The sequence below is a fragment of the Anopheles coluzzii genome, chromosome 2, assembly GCF_943734685.1.
Source record: "Anopheles coluzzii chromosome 2, AcolN3, whole genome shotgun sequence".
Classification (NCBI taxonomy): domain Eukaryota; kingdom Metazoa; phylum Arthropoda; class Insecta; order Diptera; family Culicidae; genus Anopheles; species Anopheles coluzzii.
This window is the reverse complement of record NC_064670.1, coordinates 102,268,277-102,289,105: the sequence shown is the minus strand read 5'-3', so window position 1 is coordinate 102,289,105 and position 20,829 is coordinate 102,268,277. Positions and strand designations below refer to the sequence as shown.

Sequence of the window (20,829 nt, the reverse complement as noted above, 5' to 3'; positions counted from 1 at the left end):
CGGGACCGCAACTGTCAACATCAATATGGCGGTTTAGCAAAACAAATCGTGCGTGTGTGTGCAGGAAAAGTGAAAGAGTTTTATGAATTAAGGGAAAACTGCGTGTAATAGCATCTGTTCCGTCGCTGGATGAATCCATTTCCGCTCCAAGGCGTCTGCTCAGCAATTGGTGGCCGGCAGTGGTAAAGATACCGATCTTCCCAAACTTTCTCGCGTGCACCTACCATCTCAAGTTCCACCACGTTGAAAAGAAGAAGAGGAAGAAGCGGCCAATATTACGTGATAACACACACACCGTTTTGGTAGCGAGCGAGCGAGGAACGTTAAGGTCCAACTTGTACCGTGCGGGCGGCCACCGGAATCGCTTCACACCGAACAGCCGCGGCACACGAAACAGGTCCCGAGAACACCCGGAAACCTGCAGAGTGTGGCTCCCCTTCCCACTGGAGCACTGAAGAAGAAACATCACGAAGATTCCTGCGGCAGCAAGGCGAACAAAAGGAAGGAAAGCGAGCCAGCGGCGAATCGGCACCAGGTAATTCCCATCCCATCTGTCATTCTGATCGTTCTGGATTCTTTTCCCGCTGCCTGGTTTTTGCGGCTCCCGAAAGGAAGCGAGAGTCGTAGATTTCTTTTCATTTTAGACAAAATACAACCAATTGAGAAGGCACAGTGCCGCAGATCATCGCCTCGCTGGCAGAGATGACAGAGCGGGCGAACGAGCGAGAAAGAGAGAGCGAGCGAGCGCGAGCGTGAAAGGGCGCAGAGTAAAAACACGATTACGTATCCCCTCACGGGGCGAGCGTAGAGAAAAGAGGAACTGGGGGGTAAAGATTGCCACCAGCTGGCGGGGTAGAGATTGCCTATCCAGAAACGTGCCATTTCGACGAGTTTTACGTGCTCCCATCATCCGGCATAGCTGTGATGCCGCCGGGCCGCTTGGAAGAAAACACTGTTCCGTTCTCCTACCCAACGTGGTTGCGCAAGTGGGTTCATAGTGGGTTGCGGCCAATTGAAGCATAACGCGTGTGTGTTTCACCGCCAGATTCCGTACGTACATTTGTGTGAGTGTGTCTATGTGTGTCTAGTTAACGGGTTGGTGCGTGCGTGAACGTGTTCGGTGCTCACGCCAGGGACTGAGAAAACCTGACCAGTGCGTGTGTTGGTGTTGGCTGTTGGCTCATGGGAAAGATTTCGGAACGGGGGTAAGCAAGAGGAAGCGCCAAAATGACTGCTTCAGTGCGTGCAAGAAAGTGAACGGGGAAGAAACACACATCCACAGCCCATTGCTTTGCGCTGCTAGTTCGCGTTGTGACTCTCGCAAGAATGGCTCAACCAACACGACGTCCACCATCATCTTGTTCGTCGCCTGCTTCGTTATCGACAAACTGTGCGGTGGTAAAATCTCAAACGACACCGACAGAGATCGATTATGCAAAAGCAATCACAGCAGCCGCAGCAGCAGCAGCAGCATTACGCGAGTACGCAGCCGACCTGCTGCTGCTACACTTTTCATGTGCTGGTTCTCTTTCTCTCGCTCTGTGTGTACGCCCTAAAACTTTCTCGAAGCCCTAGCGCTAGACAAGCAGCTACAAGTGGCGAGTAGCAGCAGTGGAAGCGTTTATTTTTAATGATCCCTCACAAGTAACGTGGGGCGCTGACAGGCGAGCTGGATGATCGCTGGCGACCGCCCTTTCAGCCCCGCAGTCGCAGTCCGTCCTGTTTGCATCCCAAGCACACGCGTGTGTTTGGGACGGTGCGCCGAAGCAAAAGCGCTGTCAAAAATTGCGCAATACTCGCGCGATGAGAACAAAACAACACGCAAGAACAACACACTGGCAGAGGGGGTAGCCGGGTGTTTGTTTGACGGAGAGGTGCGGTAATTTGCACTCTCCTGTACGGCACCGTGCTTGCACCAGCTGACGATGGGATTTTGTTATTTTGTACCAATTAAAAACAATTTTACATTGGTGTGTGGGCATGTGTGCGCTTGTGTTTGTGTGTACAGGCGTTGGTAGGTAGGTAGTGTGATAGTAATGGTACCGCTTCCGGTGGTTTTGCGTTCGGATGGGCCAAAGCATCCTGTCCGACAAACGGTGGGACCGGGGCATCACCAATCCAGCCAATTCAACCTTGAACGATTGCTCACTGACCCGACGAGAAGGACCGGCCGATAGTGGCGGCTGTTCGGTTGCGCACAGTTGAACTGCTCCGGCTCATATCAACCGGCCTCCGGTTGCTTATATGAAATCGTCTCGAGCGCCGCAGTGTCATTCTATTTGCTCGTGAGTTGGCGGTTCGACCGGGATTCACCGCGCTGCGTGTGTGTGTGTTGGTGGAAAATGCACGATCTCGGATGTTGTGTGTCACAAGCGAAACAAACAAACAGCAGAAAGCTGTCAATTGTGTGCTGAATGATATTGCATCGCAGTAGGCCCCCGTGGGGTAACGTCTCGTATCGTTTGCTGCGAAAGGAAGCGAACACGAAGACGTTAGTGAAACTGGAACAAAATCTAACGTGTATTGTGGCTGGTGCAGTGATCGTTTACAGCACCCGTGCTTTTTTTTTGGCAAGTACAATCCGCCTGTACTGTACTACTTTTAGGACCTTGAAACAGACGATGAACCGGCGCTGGAGCGAATCTAATAAGAATCTTCACCGGACCGAGGGGCAGTGTAATCAGTTGGTTTCGTCCTTCAGCCGCCGTTACTACGCTACTCAGTAAATCAATACTGGGACAGAGTAGGCCGCGCGTTTGTACTGTGGCTCTGTGTACCTTCGAAGCGCTGTAAAAACGGACATTTAACTGAACCGGCTAAATAGTAAAATATGAAAATATGAAACTCATCACGCACAACCATCGAACGAACGGAACGATCTGGGAACGCAGCAGTACAGGATATACACACGCCCAAAAATACCACCACCAGGCCGGCACAAAAACCGGTTCCACGTGATATTGCAGCAGCAGCTGCCCGCACGCTGAGCTTGCGTCGCGCGTTAAATTCGCGAAACTGCCGATGGTCAAGCGCAAGGAATGCGAAAAAGAACACTTTTTTATAGCCCCGAATCGTTTATGGCTTAGATTGTTGCAGCAAAGCATGGCATTTTTTTTTGTTGCTCGTCTTATTATAACTAACAACGGAACGGGGATTTTTTTTTGCGCCCATGTCCCGGTTCCACAGTGAGCTTAGCCGGGTGAGATTAAATCAAACAAATAGTTGAACGATGATGAAGAGGAGTGCAGCGTCCGTTCAAATAAGACACGGTGCTGCACATCTTACTTCACGCGTTTTGAGTCATCTTTGCAATTGTTTGTTGTTTTTAGCGCTGGAAAGTAAGGGCTACGCCACATTCGCCTTTAGGTGCCGGAAGTGTGGTTGTCCGCGTACATCAAACGAGAGTGACATCGAGCAAATACTTGAGACTTTAAAGAGCTACTGGTAGTTTTTGTTCTTTCTAGAAATTGGATAATGTAACTCATTGCCAAGGCAGAAGATCGCGAGTGTCGTACACCGGAGCGTCATCCTTTTAACGCAGCTGTAAATTAATATTGTTTCGCGTTGTTCCGTTTCTGGTTGGAAGCATTTTATCGTTTATTAATTGTAACATGCTTTCAGCCTAAGAAGAAGAACGGCGTTTAAGGCGTTAGAGCTGTTTTAAAGGAAGGTCATCATCATCATCATGGCGGCGTTCACGTTTGGCGTCGGTTTTTCACACAAGTCTGGCCATTTGAAAATGAAATGCTTAAAACTGTACCATGCGATACACTTCACGATCGCCATACGCTTGTGGCTTAAGCCGAATGGCCGAACACAGTATAACGTGTGTGTTGTGGCTTGTGTTTTTGTTGCTTTCGAAACGTGATTATCGAGCACTGTTGTACGGCGTGAATAATGAGGGTCGCAATTGTTGGAAAACAAATTACAAATTCGATGACACGGGCACAACACACTCACACACTGAGTACAATTTGCCCAAGTGTTTGTTCCCCCGTATTTTGTGCACTTTTACACACTACGAACTCTGTTGCCCTTTCACAAAATCCACCCATTTGTGCGAGTAATTTATTTATACCAACTTTCAACTGTTTACTATTTATTTGCAGTATTTTACATCGCTACATCCCTGCAAGTATTGGGCCCACTGAACGGAGCGAGCCAAGTAGTAGTAGTAGTAGTACGTCGTATGCTGCGTAGCAGAGCAATTGATCACTGACGTACCGAATTGAACCACCGAACGTTCCTAAAGATCACAATCAGCCCGTTTGTTTTCAAAATTAAAAGCCCGTAGAGAACGGTACCGTGTTCGGCGTTCTCTTCACGGTGGGAAGGTGGACAAAAACTGTCCTTTTGCTGTGCATCTTGCTGCCTGCCTACCGGTTTGGATGGTACAACCGTCGCTGTGCTGTTTGTGCGCGGAAAAGTCTATCTAAGACGGTAAGTGTATGTACTTACAATCATTTGGTCAGTTTGTTCAAGCAGTTCGATTCGATTATGATACCAAACAATTATATCCAATTTTGTCAAGGAGTATGTATTAATTTTTTTTTTGCTTGTTGAGATGATTGACGGATGAAATTGGTGATTGTGACCGTTTCATGCACGTTGAACCAGAGAGTAATACACTCATTTTACAGGATTTTGCAGGAGTTCCTATAGTTGTGGGACATTTTTTGAACTCTTTCTGACGAGAAATGAACTTAATGTAATGGGAATTGGACGCTATAGCACACTTGTGGGACAAATGCAATAGGAATTTCCAAGGAGCCTGTCGAAAAAGGATACCATAGAGTCCAATTTCCATCACATGAAGTTCACTTCCTATAAGAAAGAGTCAAGGAAGTGTCCCACAACTATGAGAACCCCTGGAATACCCTGTAATTGATTTTTAATGTAATACATTCTTCTTTCTGTCCAATACTTTCTCCCTGGGCTTAATATAAAACAAAAATAAGCATACCGAGTAAAATATGCCCATTTTCGGAATTTTCCTTTCGCACGCAAATAGTAGTTGTGGTGCCCTGTTTTATTGATTTTTCTGCTGCTCCCCTATTGAACCCAGCAGTAGCTGCGCTCTGGTCTCTGTGCATGTGTGAATGCGTACCAACAGCACCAACACTTGCGTGTATTGGTGCACCACCCTTCGATGTCCTTACGCTTTGTTGGGCTCATCGAGCATATCTGTAGGGGGTGTTGCTACATAGACGGTAGTGTACTCCACGACTACTCTGTAGCTGCCTTTAGAATCCGATGGAACGGCACAGTAATAATCTTTTTCATATGCGTCATTCGATAAAAACAAAAAGTCCACCTCCAATAGCAATGAGATAAGGACATTTGTTTATGTAACAAAAGAAGAAGAGGAACACACCCGACGAGACGATTTACGACGAGTGACGGCGGTTGCGACTAAAAATAGACAAATGATAGGTCATGATATGCCTTTTGTGGTACTTGCAGGTACACGGTATGGATTTAACAACAGTGCTATACGTTGTTTACTGTATTTTGTGATTGTCAACGATTTGTTGGCGACATAAAATCGTCCCAAATCGTATAAAACTCTTGAAGACGCTTACCGTTTCGGGACCGCTTAGCTTCATTTCATTCGAACAAACTTTCTCTTACGGCTCACGAAATGTTTTGGCAGGTGGGCTTAACACACAGCACGAATGGCGTGTGTGTGTGTGGTGTGCCTTGGTTAATGAACCTTGGAATTCGTTCCCTGAACTTGGGCAGTGCCCTAACCTTGGGCCTGCGATGGAAGCTACGACGTTTTGGTGAAAGGGGTTTGGGTGCGTTCTAACGATTTTTGTTTTGCGTAGGACGGAAAAAAATCGATAAGCAAAAAAAATTTGGTCGTTTTGGTATAGTTTCTGTTCTGTATTACTGGAAAGGTTTTGGGATTGGATGTATTTCATAACGAACCGGGAGTCTGATTAAGGTTCTCGATAACCATTGTCTCTGTTCGAGTTTTGCTTTCCAGTACTGCAACACTGCTATTGAGGTCAGAGTCATTGAAGACGCGACCCTACAGTACATTAGTAGTGTCAGTGTGCATAGACACCGACCGACCGACAGAGCTGTCGCGCGCGCGTTCGCGATGACGGTGCGAATTTCAAGGTCAGGGTGTGATGAGCACAACCCTACATACGTTTGCGGATGACTTGTGCGGTTTGTTACGGGTTTAATAAAACACGAGAATTTTTGCTTTCTGCTACACAAATGCCAGCATGGGAAGGAAATAAACCTGTCGGAAGAAGTACATTATCCTCGCTCCGATCGTCTGATTGGAATTTGTTTAATCAGCAGCCGATGTTCCTCTCTTACAGTATTCCGAAGGAATGTAATAGAAGAATCTATTTGCGCCGGTGTTTGAGAAATAATCATGCAAAAAAACATGAGTTGTCAACGCTGTTTATTATTCTAATCAGCAGACCTCTCCGCTACCCTACTCAAGGCTATCGAGATATAGTGCTGTGTGTGTGTGTGTGTGTGTGTGTGTGTGTGTGTGTGTGTGTGTGTGTGTGTGTGTGTGTGTGTGTGTGTGGCACGGAAGCGCGAGGTAATGCCGCTACATACGTGTGTTTAATCATGTACCGTTTTTATTCTTATTTTAGTTCTGCACTATTACCGCACCAAGAGTACGATTCTACGATCACTACGTAATGCAAACGCAAAGCGAATATTGCACACGCGACTACGCGCACGGAAAAGCGTTGCAAATGTCGAGACACCAACTATCTTCGAACGCTGGTATGAGGATGGTCGACCTGGTCTACGTGTCGCAAACGAACGCGTTTGCAGTACTGCGAACCTGGTGCGGACGTGTTGCTAGTAGTGTAGCGTCGATCATGCTCCCTTTACCCGAAGATATACCGGCTTGATAGCCGGTCCTTGCAATTGACAATTATATGGGTGATATGAGCGATGAGTTTCACCTAACATCTTGTATTACGCAGTACGTATAGATTTGTTGCTGCTGCGTTACGCAAACGGGAACAAAAAGAAGGAAATTCCATTTAAACATTAGCGCACTCGCATACAAACTAGGTTGAGAGAGGACGGCAGTAGTGTGTTTGCACGTATTGCACACTAATGGGAAGGAAATTTGCCTTCAATCTATCTACTCCTTAGCCAGTTCAATGAAGGTTGTTGTGTGAGCGCTAAAAATAAATTGCAACAGCAGCATCGTTCGTACCCGACTTCAAACCGACGTGTGTACCCGGGTGTATTTGGTAGGGTCATGTGCAATGCAGATGGCTGCGCTGCATTGTAACCGCCGTATGTTGCAGTGCAGTAGCGCAAGCGATGTGCTCAGCTCGAAATACGTTAATGAATCACAAACTTTTTGGGAGATGTATTCGAATAACAAAAACGTGATGCGTTCCACCGACAACTGTATCTAAGTTGCTGCGTGATGCGTGATTAGATGTGTAAGATTCCAGATTCTATGTGACAAGATATCGCTTTTACTTGGTGGGGCACGAGATCAGCTTACGCTTCGCGACCGTCACCCGCAAATGTGGTTTAGTTGTTAAAATGCCGTTTAACGAAAAACGTGACCAACGTGACGCACCGATACATCTTCTCGTGCCACCCCGTGTTGTCTGTGGGCAACGCTCTAGTAGTGGTGACAATAATGCGCAATGCATTCTGTCATCCCTTGGCGGCATCAACTGGTTGCGACTGATAATCGTTTACGATGGTTTTTAGTTCGCTCGAAACCGGCTCTTGCTCGCTACGGTTTTGACGAATGGTTTGTTTTGGTTTGGCATTCAACCATGTGGTTGTAGTCATATCTCCCACCAACCATCCCACCGGTTCCCCCGGGTGCAAGGTCGAACACGGCGGGTATGAATCGACTGAGAGAATCCGTTCGCACTCCACTTGTAGCCATGCACACGCTCTTTCCCCCCCTTTACGGCACGATTGTGGCCGATTATCTCCCGGAACAGGTCTATCGAGCGCTGGTGGTTGAGTTTTATCAGCCGTTCCCGTGCTTCGGCCACCGTTTTGTCATCAATATCTCAGCATTACGTCACTGTGATTGATGCTACTGCTACTGCTAGACGCCGGCTTGAAGCTGCTCCAACGCGCGATAAGCAAGATTGAGAGTGAGCAAAGGGGAGAGCCAGCCACCCTTAAGGTACGCCTGTGTGTGGTGATGATGAGTGTCTGGACCGGGAGACCGGCCTGATGGACGGCAATCACCAACACTAGCATGGGCCGGGGAGAGAGTAGTAAAGTATTTGTAAATATATGATACGCCGTACATGACCAGCGCCTTGGCATTTGCTTTGCGGCAGGGAAACATCGCGAACAGCACAGCGAGTGAGTTCGTACGGCCGGCGAAAAACCGTATCGGGTACGTCGCGTTCAGTTGAGGTTTAGCGATTTCTTATAGCATTCCTATTGTGGATGATTTGTGGCTTTTGCTAGTAGGAACTGCTGGATGGTGACGACCCTCGTGTGCGTGTACAACTATCGGAATTTCTATGCGTGAAATTATCGTGTGTGCGTGTGGTGCAATGATTAGAGGCGTACTTTTATCGCATGACGATTAGTAAAATCAGTAGTTGATAATGGTTGGTTTGTGCGGTGATCGCGGTTGACATAGTTCACTAACAACCTGCCGCTACTGGGTGTCTTGAACCTGGCAGAATGCCACACAATGGATATAGTCACACACACACACACACGCATGTGCGCTGTGTACTACTATTGGTTTTAGTGGTGGCACACGCGGTCAACACACGATGATGGACTCCTTCCCAACCGTGACCGCTGGAACGAACCCGCGATAACGTGTTTATTTGATAAATGGCGGCCCAGGAACGGAAACAGTTCGATAAGAACAGTGTTGCTGCGCTGCTCAAGTAGACGGCTCTATTGTGCATCCAATTGGAGCAATAAGTTTCGATGCTGCCAGTTTGGTCTGTGCCCCCCCCCCCCCCCCCCCCCTTCGTGCACTGGTGATAGCGACCCCAATCGCGTCGGTGGGAAGTTATTGAAGTGAGATTTTTAGGTGTGTGGATGGATGCGGCTTTTTAATTATCATCCTGGTGATTGGGCCAGAACAGTGCCTCTGAGGGAACGGACCGGTAACGACGATAATGATTCGCCTTGACATGATCTGAACTCCGCGGGGCTGAACTCGAGTTGCGTTGCGAAATCTGGTTGATACTGGTGGAAAGATTGTTCGATGAGTTGAAGCGAAAATGTTGAATCGAAATGACTCCCACTTGGATGTTTGAGCAAAAAAAAAAACAACCCCCTTTTATCATGTCCCCTTTGCACTGACCGGTTTTGTTGCTCTTATTGTTTTGTTTCAGATTAAGCCGCAGCAGGGATCGGAGCTGGAGCTTGGCGAAGGAGAATGTTGACCATCTAACGATAAGCGAGATAAATCAACACGCGTTCATCGTGCGCTACAATCACCTTCCCAAACGCCTGCGACAAACACGCATTACCGGCGGAACCTACTTGCAAAGACCGGGGTCAGCAGACGGAGAGAGAGAGAGAGATAGAGAGAGATAGAGCCGACCCGCCCGCTTGCAGTATATGTGATGAATTCGGACGAATATGAGCAGCTGCCGACGTCGAGCGTGCCGGCCATCATGACGGCCGGTGCGATAGCGGGCGTGATGGAGCACTGCGTCATGTACCCGCTCGACTCGGTGAAGACGCGCATGCAGTCGCTCACACACATGCAGGCGCACGACACAATCACGTCCACGCTGCGCGACATGATCCGGCACGAGGGCGTGATGCGCCCGTTCCGCGGCGTGATGGCGGTGGTGGCCGGGGCCGGCCCTGCCCACGCCCTCTACTTCGGTGCGTACGAGTGCTCGAAGGAGCTGATCGCGACCGTCTCCGATCGGGACCATCTGAACTACATGCTGTCGGCGACGGCGGCCACACTCGTGCACGACGCCGTCTCGAACCCGGCGGACGTGGTGAAGCAGCGGCTACAGATGTACAACTCGCCGTACAGGTCGATCATGCACTGCGCCACCCAGGTGTACCGGACGGAGGGTTGGCGGGCGTTCTATCGCTCCTACTCGACGCAGCTCGTGATGAACATACCGTACTCGGCGATCCAGTTCCCCACGTACGAGTTCTTCCAGAAGCTGCTCAACAAAGACAATAAGTACAACCCGCCCGTCCACATGGTGGCGGGTGGGGTGGCCGGTGCGGCCGCCTCCGCCCTGACCACGCCGCTCGACGTGTGCAAGACGCTGCTGAACACGCAGGAGGACGGGGCGGGCAAGACGCGCGGGCTTGGGGAGGCGGCGAAGAAGATCTACCGTACCGCGGGCGTGATGGGCTTCTTCAAGGGTATGCAGGCGCGCGTCCTCTACCAGATGCCGGCGACCGCCATCTGCTGGTCGACGTACGAGTTCTTCAAGTACATACTGTCGCGCGTCAAGAAACCGGTCGGCGGTGGATCGACAGGAGCGGCGGCGGCGGCGGCGGTGGTGGTGGGTGGAGGCAATGGTGACCTGCGGTACATGATACCGGCGAGCGCTGCCGTCAGTGCGGAGGCGGCCTCACCGGCTGCCGGCTGCAGCGCCGTCAACAGTGCCAGCCTGCTGATCCGAAGTCCGGAGCGTGAAAGCAGCGGTGCTGGGGGTAGTGGCAGTGTGGCCGGAGCGGACAGCAGCAAGGGAGGGAGCACGGCGGCCGGGTTGATCCCGCGCGGTGGCCCCGAACTGCCTGCCATGTCCGGTGCCGGCATCTACGGTGCGATGAGCTACAACACGATGCACTCGAATGATACAAACCACCTAACCGACGTCCGAAGGACGAACTAGAGCGCCTGGCAAAACGACGGGGAGGAAGGAGGGGGAAGGGGGGAGGAGGTGTTGTGTGGAGCGAGTGAATGACTCCCTTTTTTTCCATACCTGCCTCCCCCACCCCGGGTTTAGATGGGGCAAACCGACGACGACCCGGCACTCGAAGTGCGCGGAACATGTACGGTGTGTTGATAAGTTAATAATATTGTTGGTTTAGCGTTTACTAGGTGAAGCAAGCAGAAAAAGAGAGAGGGAGAGAGAGAGTGAAAGAAAAAACCGAACACACACATACACACACACAGCAAGTCACGACGATCACGGCGGAAATTCTAGGAGAAAGGCAAAAACGGCAACGTATAGATAGCGAGTTAATATCAGCATCTGACGGTGGCAAAGGCAAAAGAGTGAGCTGTTTGTCCGTGCGTTTGTGTGCATGTGTGTGTGTGTGTGAGAGAGAGAGAGAGAGAGAGAGAGAGGAAATTCGCGTGAGTCCACGTGTGCGCGTTACAGGAGAGATCGGCTTCGAAGAAGAATCATCTGTTCCCGGGCGCACGCGCGCGCACACAGTCAGTTTGCGTGTATGTAACCGTGGGCGCACCTTACAAAGTACAGCGTTTTGTTAAGTTTACCTTATCACCGGCGAAATAGCAGTGTGTGTGTGTGAGAGAGAGAGAGTGAGAGATAGAGAGCGCAGGAACGATGGTTCAGGCAACATGGGAAGATCACAAGGAAGGATCAGAACGATCAGGGGGACCCTGTTCCAAGGCCGGCGGATGGAATTGGATGGAAAACAGTGAACGATACTGTTGGTGACCGTGATGTGATGTTGTGGAAATGGAGAGAGAGAGAGAGAGAATTACTACACACGCACAGATCGGTCGCACGTCATTGGCCACGTGATAGGATGTAGGATGTAAAACAGTCGGACAAAGGGACAGGACGACCTGCTTGTCGATTACATTGCGCTGTCCCACTACCATATATATAGAAAGAGAGAGAAAGAGAGAGCGAGTTATACAGAGAGAGAGAAGGGGATATAGAGCACACGAAGCGCATGTCTCGAAGACATCGTTTTAGTGTGCCGTTTTGTGTGCTACAGTCGGTCGGAGGGGGAAGGGGGAAACAGTTGGCAAATTCCCGCTCCTGTATTAATCTTCGCATCTTCGTTCCGCATTTTTTCGCTCCATTATTTTTCGGATTGATTTCGGAAAAGGGAGGAAGCGGCGGGACGCTTTGCTGCTGGCCAATACCATCACATCTCATTGCCACCGCTTTGGTGAAAGTGATCATGGGAACGATCGTGTACTGTTGGCAAACGGGGAGGGTAGAAGTGGCATACAGCTTCACCACGAACGAGCGGAACTTCCACCCCTCCCCCCACCCCAAATGCAGCTGATGATGATGTCCCATTGCAACAAAAAGGAGATGTTGTTGGGGTTTGTGCGAGCCTTGTCCTCCGCGAGACGTCCGCGCATGTGTTTAGTGGGCGTGTACGGCAGTTTCTTATACTCATTATCAGTTTGTAACCATTTTACTACGATGCCATTTGTAAATGTACAGAATGTGAAAATGTTTATGTTTTTCTTCTCTTTATTAGCTTTCATTTTCGGTTGTTGTTTTTTTTTGCTCAAGATCGCGCGCGAGAACTGCGGAAAGAACGGAAGGAAGGCGTTTCGTGGGGGGCTGAAATCAATGAAATCAAATTAATTGTATTGCTTAACACACAATACACTGTTCTTCAAAAGGGTCGTAGATCGCACAAACGCTTGCGCGATCGAGACCCCGCTGATGAGCACACATTTACACATTCGACAAGTCAATTACATACAGCGGAACGTTACAGAACGAGCACAAGCTAGATGCGATCGTTTTTGGAGGGGGAACGTTGGGCTCGCCACCAACAACATTTAGTTGACGATGCTCCACACCTCAATACGTGTTTCCTTTCTAAAATGAACCACTTTATTCTACGTTGTACGTTCCTTCTTTTTGATTGGATGTTGCTTTTCCTTATGCTTATGACATAAAGCGCAACGCATCGGGAAAGAGTTGGTAGCGCTGAAAGGCGAACGATTTAGGCTGGGAAATGGTAACACGAAAGGGCATCACAATGTGTACGTTTCTCCCGTAGCTGATGGATGGACAGACGACTCCCCTTTCCCCAAAGGTACAAAAAAAAAAGAAGAAAGGGCTGGATAGAATAAGATGCTGTAAGCGCACTGTAAGTGAAACTTGGGCAGCCAGCGACAAACAACAGTCACAAAACGTATGTACCGTATAAAAAACACACACACACACAAACACATACCCGTCTCGCCCAACAGGAGATTCGAAAAACGGAAGAAGAAAAAGGAATAAAACAGTACTATTTCAACAACCTGTATATGCATTTGAACACACCGTTGAATTACAGCACATGAAATGCGCTTTTGATTTGGAGAGAACAAAAAAGAAGGGATTTATTAACCTATCACTGTGTGAGCATCCGAAGAACACGGCACGGCGGCCTCTTTGAGCACTGCATCCCCTTGAGCTGTGGGGCGGTTACTGCAGATTGCAGTTGCGAACCTTCACCTCTTTCCACCAACTGTCCGGATAGTGGTACTTTTGCAGCTCGATCCCACCCATCGGTACGGTGTAGTGGTGCCGGTGGCCGAGTGGCCGCTTCGGCAGCGTACCCTGCAGCAGATTGTGCGGGAAGCAGTCGAGCGACGGGGTCCAGTCACAGTTCGGCGGCAACAGGCGGCGCTTCCAGCCGATCCGTTTGTACATACCTTGCTGTGTGTGTGAATTAGAAAAGGAAACAAAATGAAATTAATTGACGAATCTTACCTTCTCATTTTAGCGTTTCTTACCACTTCATCGAGCTGAAATACTACCAGCTCCACGTACGGAGGTGCATGCTGGGCGGGGGACTCTTGCGCGAATATCCGGTAGATGCCCTCCGAGTGCAGGTAGTGGATGCGCAGCTCGCTCGCGTAAAAGTTCCGTATGAAGCGTGCCTCCTCGTGCCGCATCAGCTCCTCGTTGAGCACACAGAACTCGGCCTTTTCCCGCCACGGCAGCATCTTGGCCATGCGTATCTGCCCCCAGAGCGTCCCGTAGCAGAGGAAGTGTGTCAGCCCGTGCTGCTCCAGTAGCCGGTGTACTCTGGAAGCGTACGGCGGTGAATGATTTGGCACCGAAAAAATAAAAAAAAATACAGAACAAGTGCCTTTTATTACCAACCTTTCGAACAATCGTTCCAGCTCGTGCCGGTAGTGCTCGGTCATGTTGCAGGTGTGCTGAAATTGTCGTCCGTCTGGCTCGGGCCCCGGTTCGAATAGGATCCGGCACCAGCGGTACACCGTGTAGAGCATGATGGCCACACACAGCAGCACCACCATACGATACAGTGAGAACCGCAGCATTTGCTATTTGTTGTGTATGTTGTTGGCTTGATTCTGGTGAAGGTGGAAGTGTGCACTGAACGTGTTTTATTATCACAGATTCGAACCTAGAAACTGTCACGAACTAGTATCACAGATAGTTTATATCATTGTCCTTTTTAAAAATCGCTTCGTTCTGCTATCCGATGCCGGGATAGCTGTGTGCGGGTAGGAGCAAATTGTTAACAGCTGACACACCACCACGCTAGCGGTTCTGCCTGTCGAGCAAAAGAAGCGATCATGCGCAGTGGACGTGTTTATCCTGTAGGAATAGTGATGTCTTACATTGGAAGGCATATGCACTGGTTGGAGCAGGTTTATGAGAATGCTATTTGACGTTGACTGCGATACCTATAGATGACGTACAGTTAGAGTAAATCTTATTGGAATTTGGTTGCGGCAGTGTGAAATACAGATGATGTATGTTAAAATTTTCTTGTACGGAGCATCATCATCATCTCACTGACTTCAAGAAAGAGAGCACTACCGTATTCACTCTCGTTAGACACTCTTTTACTCTCTGGTACACTGTGCAGACGGTCTAGCTCTCTCTCTCTCTCTTATGTTTTATCCTTCTCTTTTTCGTTTTTTTATTTGATCAGCTGTTCATTCGGAACTAATTTTGAACTTACACCGGTCTTGGATCTTTTTCTGAACGCATACCGATTCTATGACTGATCCACGTCCCACACCGATCATGCAATTGATGGAAAATCCATACTGATCCTGAAATTAGGCACGGATCTGGAACTGATCTTGACCCCATATCAGTCCTAGAGCTGGATCCTAGTGTGCCCATACCGGCCGTGAGACTTCTCATGAACCTATACCGATTGGGGAACAGGTCGCAAACTCACATCAGGCCTGGAATTCATATGGAACCCATACCAAGCCTGGAACTGTTCTTGAACCCATACCGGTACTGGATCCATTTCTGTACGCATACCGGTTGCATTACTGATCTCACAGACAGACAGGAATTACACCCGGTTCAGAAATGTATCCCAAACCCACATAGACAAAAGAATACTGATACTGAATGCATATTGGCCCCGGAATTGAATCCTAAATCCCATACCGGTCCTGGAACTTAGGACCCATACTGTACCGTAGTTGGGGCCCGGCAAACTACAAAGCTGGATCATGGACATTAGTTTAAAGAAGCATATAAATGACAATGTTGATACAGGATCAAGAAAAACTGAGACAAACTCTGCACTTCTGCTGAGTACAGCAATTAGTATAATGACCTTTGATGGTCATTACAGCAACACGTAAAAAAGAAAAAGAAAAACAAATTCAATGTTTTATTTAAATTTGTTTATTTTCTGTCTTTTTGTTTTCCTCGTTTAAAGTTATGACGAAACGATACATATGTCACCTTGTTGTATTACGCATTTTACCGCTCTCTGTGTACTGTTCTGCTTCACTGCTGCTTCTTCTCTTCTACGTATTCCATCTAATCCTCTCTTTCCCTTCCGTCGCTTTCCTTAACAGTAACTGTTTTGCTTTGTGTGTGTATGTGTGTGTTTTTGTGTCTTTGTTATGTTGTTTTTGTGCTTATAATATCCATTTGCTTTGTATGGGCTTTTGCTAATCTTTTTTTTCGTTACTTTTACTTGTTTTATGTTGTGTTTTCTGTGTTTTTTCTTCTTCTTCTTCTTTTTCTTCTTCTTTTGTTCACCTTGCTCCTCCTTCTTGTCACAGTACTACAATTTTCGTTCATATTAAAATGTCCTAACACAGTACACAATGTGGTTTTAGTGGAAAATTAATCTCATTCTATGCCGCTTTCTGTTTGTTTGTTTGTTTCGTTACTGTTTGTTTGCCTGCTGGTTTTTGTTATCACTATCAAAACAAACCCCAATGCACTGGAACAATATAAATATGCTTTGTGTTTGTTTTTGTTTCTTTTTTTATTTATTTTTGCTATACTGTTGTTGATGTTGTTTTTTGCTTTCGTTTTCGTTTTGTTACCGCTGAAGCTTACGTTTATGCATTACACGCATCGTTTATTCTCGGTTGTTCCTTTCTCTGTGCTCTAGTAGTTGCGAACGCTTGATTCGAATCGATGTTCCTGTCACTTTGAATCCAGTTTTTCCTTTCTTTTTTGCCTGCCTATCATCATCATACAGCTACAGTTCGCTCTATGATTCGAATCTGACTTTCTTTTGCTCGGTTTTGGACATTGCTTCCTGCGGGGGGAGTTCCGCATGTTTCTTGTTTCTTGTTGCCTCTTGCAGCTATAGTTTAGATTCAATGTTGCCCGCGTGTGCATTTCACAATTCACTGACGCTCTTGAGATAACTTATTAATTACCGTGTTTTCTCTTCTCTTTCTCTTTTCTCTAGCCACGTGCATTGTTTGTGCAAGGAAACGGTGGCGCACGCTTCGCTAGCCTTTTTCTCCATCCATCCTACTGGGGTCCTTCTGATCTGCTGTGTGTGTGTGTGTTCGCCTGTACGATCGCGTAAGTAGTTACTTTTATTTTATAAATATATTTTAACTAGTGGCATTCTGATGGCTATGGCCCGGTTTTTTTTGTTTGTTTTTGGATAAAAGTTTTGCTATAACCATTTGTGTAACGGTGGTGGACCGACGGAAAATACCAGCTTAAGGCTTATGTTGTTTTTTTCGTTCTTTCTCTCTTTCCTTCCTTTTCTCGTGCACTGTTTTGCTTCGTACTGTGTTGTGTTGCGTTAGTATTTCTATGTATATATTTATAGTTTTGTTTGTGTTTTTTTGTTTCGCTACTTACGTTTGTCGGGGAAGAGGGGCAGGGGGGGGGATGGGGGTGTGTGTTTCTGTTTAGCAAGAGTTTGGTAATAAAAACTGGATTATGTATGCAATTTGATTTTTTACTGTTTTTATCGTCTCTATCGCTGTTTTGTTTTCCTCACTACTAATGCTTGATTATAATCTTCGCGAGTAGAACTCGGGTCTATAATACTCGGTCATTGAGCAGCGTAACTTTGATAACAGAAATCAAAACCCTGCAAGATGGGGGTTTCATTACCCTTTACCCTTATGACCCCGCTTAGTCGGCTCGTGTGTGTGTCGCAAAAAATTGTGCTTGAGTGCGGCCACCAGCACGGGCACTTCCACCTTATATTGTGTGCGGTTGTGACGCCTGATAGCCTGAATTAGAGGGGGTTTATTTTTCGAATTTTGTGCAACACAATGCGTGTTGTTCGTTATCGGGCTCTCACAGGTGACAGAAAAGGATGTGTGTTTGTGTGGCTTTTTGTGTGTGTGTGTCCTATTTACCGATTTTCGAAAATAACAAACAACCTAAAACAGGTTTGTGTCTATTTACAAACTATTGTTTTCGACGCTCTTTGCTGTTTTGTATGGATGTTATGCCTGTGTAGTGTATGTATCTGTTTGTGTAACGATTTATCGCTTAGCTTGTTTCGCCACTCCAGTTCGCCAGTTATTTTGTGTATGTCTAGTTTCTCGTTTTGCTCCATTATCTTCCTTCTCTGTTCCACATATTTTCACAGCTCTGTGCACAAACTGAATCAATGCTGCTGCGGTCATCAGCTACCTCCATTCCCCATTCACCTGTGTGCTTATTTTTTTCGTTTGTTTGTTTAAGATATTACATTCCTATATAAAAAATTTATATTTATTTAGAATTTTTCTTGTGTATTTTTTATCTCCTCATTTTCTGTTTCCAGTTTCATATATATATAATTGTATATATATAATATTTCCTCGTACATTAGGTTTTGCTGTGTTCATACTTTGCTGTTTTATATGTATATAATTATTTCTCCTCTGAATTGTTGTTCAATAACGCTCGCTACACACCCTTGAGGGTACACGGCAAGCCTTTTAATTCAGAGAAGAAAAAAAAACAAACATTTCAGTGCTACTTAACTTTCTGATGTTGTTTGCATCTCTACTTATATACGTTTTTTTTTGTTGCTTCACAGGAGCAATGCTGCTTCCTGTGTTTTCGGGTTGTTTATTTACTGCTTTTTTTCTTTTGTTTTGTTTTTTTCTCTTTGTTTCACTAATACATTAGAATACAGCGAGTATTTAACACATACTTACACATTTTGTTGTTGCTTTGATCAGTTTTCACTACAATTTGCTTTGTTGCTTTTTGTTTTGTTTTGTTTTGTTTTTTTTTTCATTCGTGTAGTTGTTCATTTTTGGTTTTTATGCAACTCGTTTTGTCCCCTAAGTAACATTTAACTTTTTTTTTCGTTTTTTTCTCTCTTTTTTCTGAGTTCGACTTCGAGAGTCACTGCGTTGTATGTGTGTAAGAGTGTGTTTGGTACAGTTTCTTATGCACACACACACACACACCGAGATCAATCACATTGTTGTGGGTTTTTCTTTTATCTTTCTTGTTTTGATTTGGTAGCTATTTGTGTGTTCTACTGGCACGAGGAAGTTAGTTTGTGGGAGGTGGGGCTTGGAGCTAGTGCTAGTGAGAGTATGGAAAGGAAACTGAAGCATTGGGCGTTTAACGGGATGAATGTTGATAAAGGGCAACATGAGTTTTGTTATTAACAGGAAAGTGAAGGAAGTGAAATGAAATGAAAAACAAAATCAAGTGCCTTAAATCTGCATCTGTGTAGTGCCTTTCTAAGCGATTGATTTGCATCTTTACCCGATATACTACTGCCAACGTTGGTGTAGTGTAGCGTTACTTGGTAGAGTTTTGATTGTGACTTTTGGGAAGAACGAAACACTATTCTAAGCAAAGAACGTTGCCATCTTATAGGATGCAATCCCATTTTATGTGTGTGGTTTTGCGCAAAATGATCTATTTGACCAGTATCGTTCAACTGTGTTGGGACCGCCAGACCCAAACGCGGTGTTAGCAGTAGTAGTGGTAGTAGTATTAGTAGTAGAATTAGTGCGAGCGAGCAGTGATCAATACTAAACTACTAGGAGACTGGTTTGTGGAACGCTTTGGTGAATGGTCCACGCCCTGTTCAACGCATCTACTACTGGAGGAGTCCCACTCAAGTAAGGAAGGGAGCTCGGCGAATAGATCGAACCATTGTTTGCACCACTACACATGCACAATTCGAATTTCATAAGTGCGCTCACGTTGTTTGCTTTTGCTGGTGATTAGTTATTTTTTTAGTGTGTTTTGCTTTTGCTACTGAATGTTTTTATATTAACTTTTTTGCTTTTTGGTGTATGTGTGTGTGTGTGTTTATTCATTTCGATTCACCTATTATATCTTGCCTAGTATAATGGCCATCGTCCTTTCGTCCTGCCATCGTGATGCCATCATAAGGACGAGCTTGTTCACGCTTTTACCGGTACCGATAGGTTGAAAGTTTTCCCGTTTTTTACTTTGATTATTACAGTTTTTAATTTCCTGTTGTTTTTTCTTCTTCTGTTTTGCTTCGCTAGCCAGTATAAGGTATTTTAAAATGCTCTAAACGTGAAAAGTGTTGTGACCTACACGGTTTCATGTGTGTGTGTGCTCATACTAATGTGTTAAGAGGGGTGTGTGTGTGTGTACCGTTCTTCCGCTTACAACTATAGGTTAGTGTGTGTGTGTGTGTGTGTGTGTGGTTACCGTAAAATTGGGAACATACTAAATATTGTGTTAAATATGTTTTTGTTTAGTCGCGCTTTCTATCCTCACAAAACCATATGTAACAGTTTAATATTGTGCATGTGTGTGTGTGTGTGTGAGTGTGTTTGTATTAAATTTTCACTACATTTGTACACCCACTTGCAGGGTTTGAATTCCCCTATCGCCCGGTGTTACAGATTCGCTTATATAATTGAGCAGTTCGTTTCACCGGAGTTCCGGTATCCGGTTCCGGAGAAGGGCAGCGGTAAGACAAAACTAAACTTACTACTTACAACTACTGAATCCCGCTCTTTCTACCGCCTGTTCCGCCGTTGGAAAAGACACACTCTTCTACAGATATATCTAGCAGCACTAGGTGTAATTTCATAATTCTCTTTTGCTTTGTTTTTGTCTTTTTGTTTTTGAATACATTATTTTATTAATCTCTTTTTTTTCTTCTTAAATAGTTTTTGTTCGTTTCTTTTTTTAAATTAATTTGTTGTTCGCTTTTCTTCTGTTCATTAAATGGAGCATTACCCTACTATGTATGGTCATTCTTCTAAGTGTTGAGTGTGTGTTTGTGCAACATTTATATAAGTCATTTTCATCTACATAGAAGCGTTGCACTGGAACATAAAACGGGAAAGTGTCCTTAGTAAATGTGCTAAGATTGATATAAAAATGTCGTGTTGGAAATAGAACCGATAGTAAAAATGAACCATCAGCGCAAATTGGGATAAAAGAAATGAAAGTTAAAACAAAACAATAAAAGGGTGCTCAACAAAAAGCGAATTGGTTGTGAACCGTAAAGCGGATACTTGCAAGTATTGCCAGTAAGCGAATGTTTACTTTTTTTTAAGATAAAAACACGATCAACAGTTTTGGTTTGTTCCTACTGAGAATTAGTAACTGGTAGTGTTTGCTTAATTTAGTGTACTTTTTCCTCCCTTTCTCTCTTTCTATCTCTGTTTCTTTTCTTTCTTCCATCAATGTTGCATACTTTCTTGCTTTCTTTTTTGTTTTGCTGCTATTATATAAATTTAGAATT

The 20,829-nt window shown here is 46.0% G+C and overlaps 2 protein-coding genes across 11 annotated transcripts; one reads left to right on the top strand and one right to left on the bottom strand.

The window, feature by feature from the left end:
- The first annotated feature begins 11 nt into the window (after positions 1-11).
- Positions 12-13,185, top strand: LOC120947877 (mitoferrin). 10 transcript variants are annotated; one of them, XM_040363686.2, is made up of 3 exons: positions 12-535; positions 4,110-4,440; positions 9,339-13,185. In XM_040363686.2, exon 3 carries the CDS (start codon positions 9,573-9,575, stop codon positions 10,818-10,820), a length of 1,248 nt encoding a protein of 415 aa, XP_040219620.1. In that variant the 5' UTR covers positions 12-535; positions 4,110-4,440; positions 9,339-9,572; the 3' UTR covers positions 10,821-13,185. The 10 variants fall into 10 exon arrangements, with proteins under 10 accessions (XP_040219620.1, XP_049463515.1, XP_049463513.1 ...); XM_049607556.1 differs by lacking the exon at positions 12-535 and adding an exon at positions 717-1,050; XM_049607555.1 differs by lacking the exon at positions 12-535 and adding an exon at positions 1,080-1,205.
- LOC120947878 (uncharacterized) lies at positions 12,863-14,875 on the bottom strand. Its single transcript, XM_040363688.2, has 3 exons — positions 14,031-14,875; positions 13,658-13,952; positions 12,863-13,580 (listed from the first exon to the last, which is right to left on the bottom strand). Exons 1-3 carry the CDS (start codon positions 14,210-14,212, stop codon positions 13,347-13,349), a joined length of 711 nt encoding a protein of 236 aa, XP_040219622.1. The 5' UTR covers positions 14,213-14,875; the 3' UTR covers positions 12,863-13,346.
- Positions 14,876-20,829: the final 5,954 nt, after the last annotated feature.

Excerpts from the sequence above, each read along its gene's own strand:
- LOC120947877 (XM_049607558.1), top strand. The coding sequence starts at position 9,573 with ATGAATTCGGACGAATATGAGCAGCTGCCGACGTCGAGCGTGCCGGCC.
- LOC120947878 (XM_040363688.2), bottom strand. The coding sequence starts at position 14,212 with ATGCTGCGGTTCTCACTGTATCGTATGGTGGTGCTGCTGTGTGTGGCC. Across the intron at positions 13,953-14,030 it reads CTGGAACGATTGTTCGAAAG|AGTACACCGGCTACTGGAGC; the intron begins GTTGGTAATAAA and ends GTACGCTTCCAG. Across the intron at positions 13,581-13,657 it reads TATTTCAGCTCGATGAAGTG|CAAGGTATGTACAAACGGAT; the intron begins GTAAGAAACGCT and ends TCACACACACAG.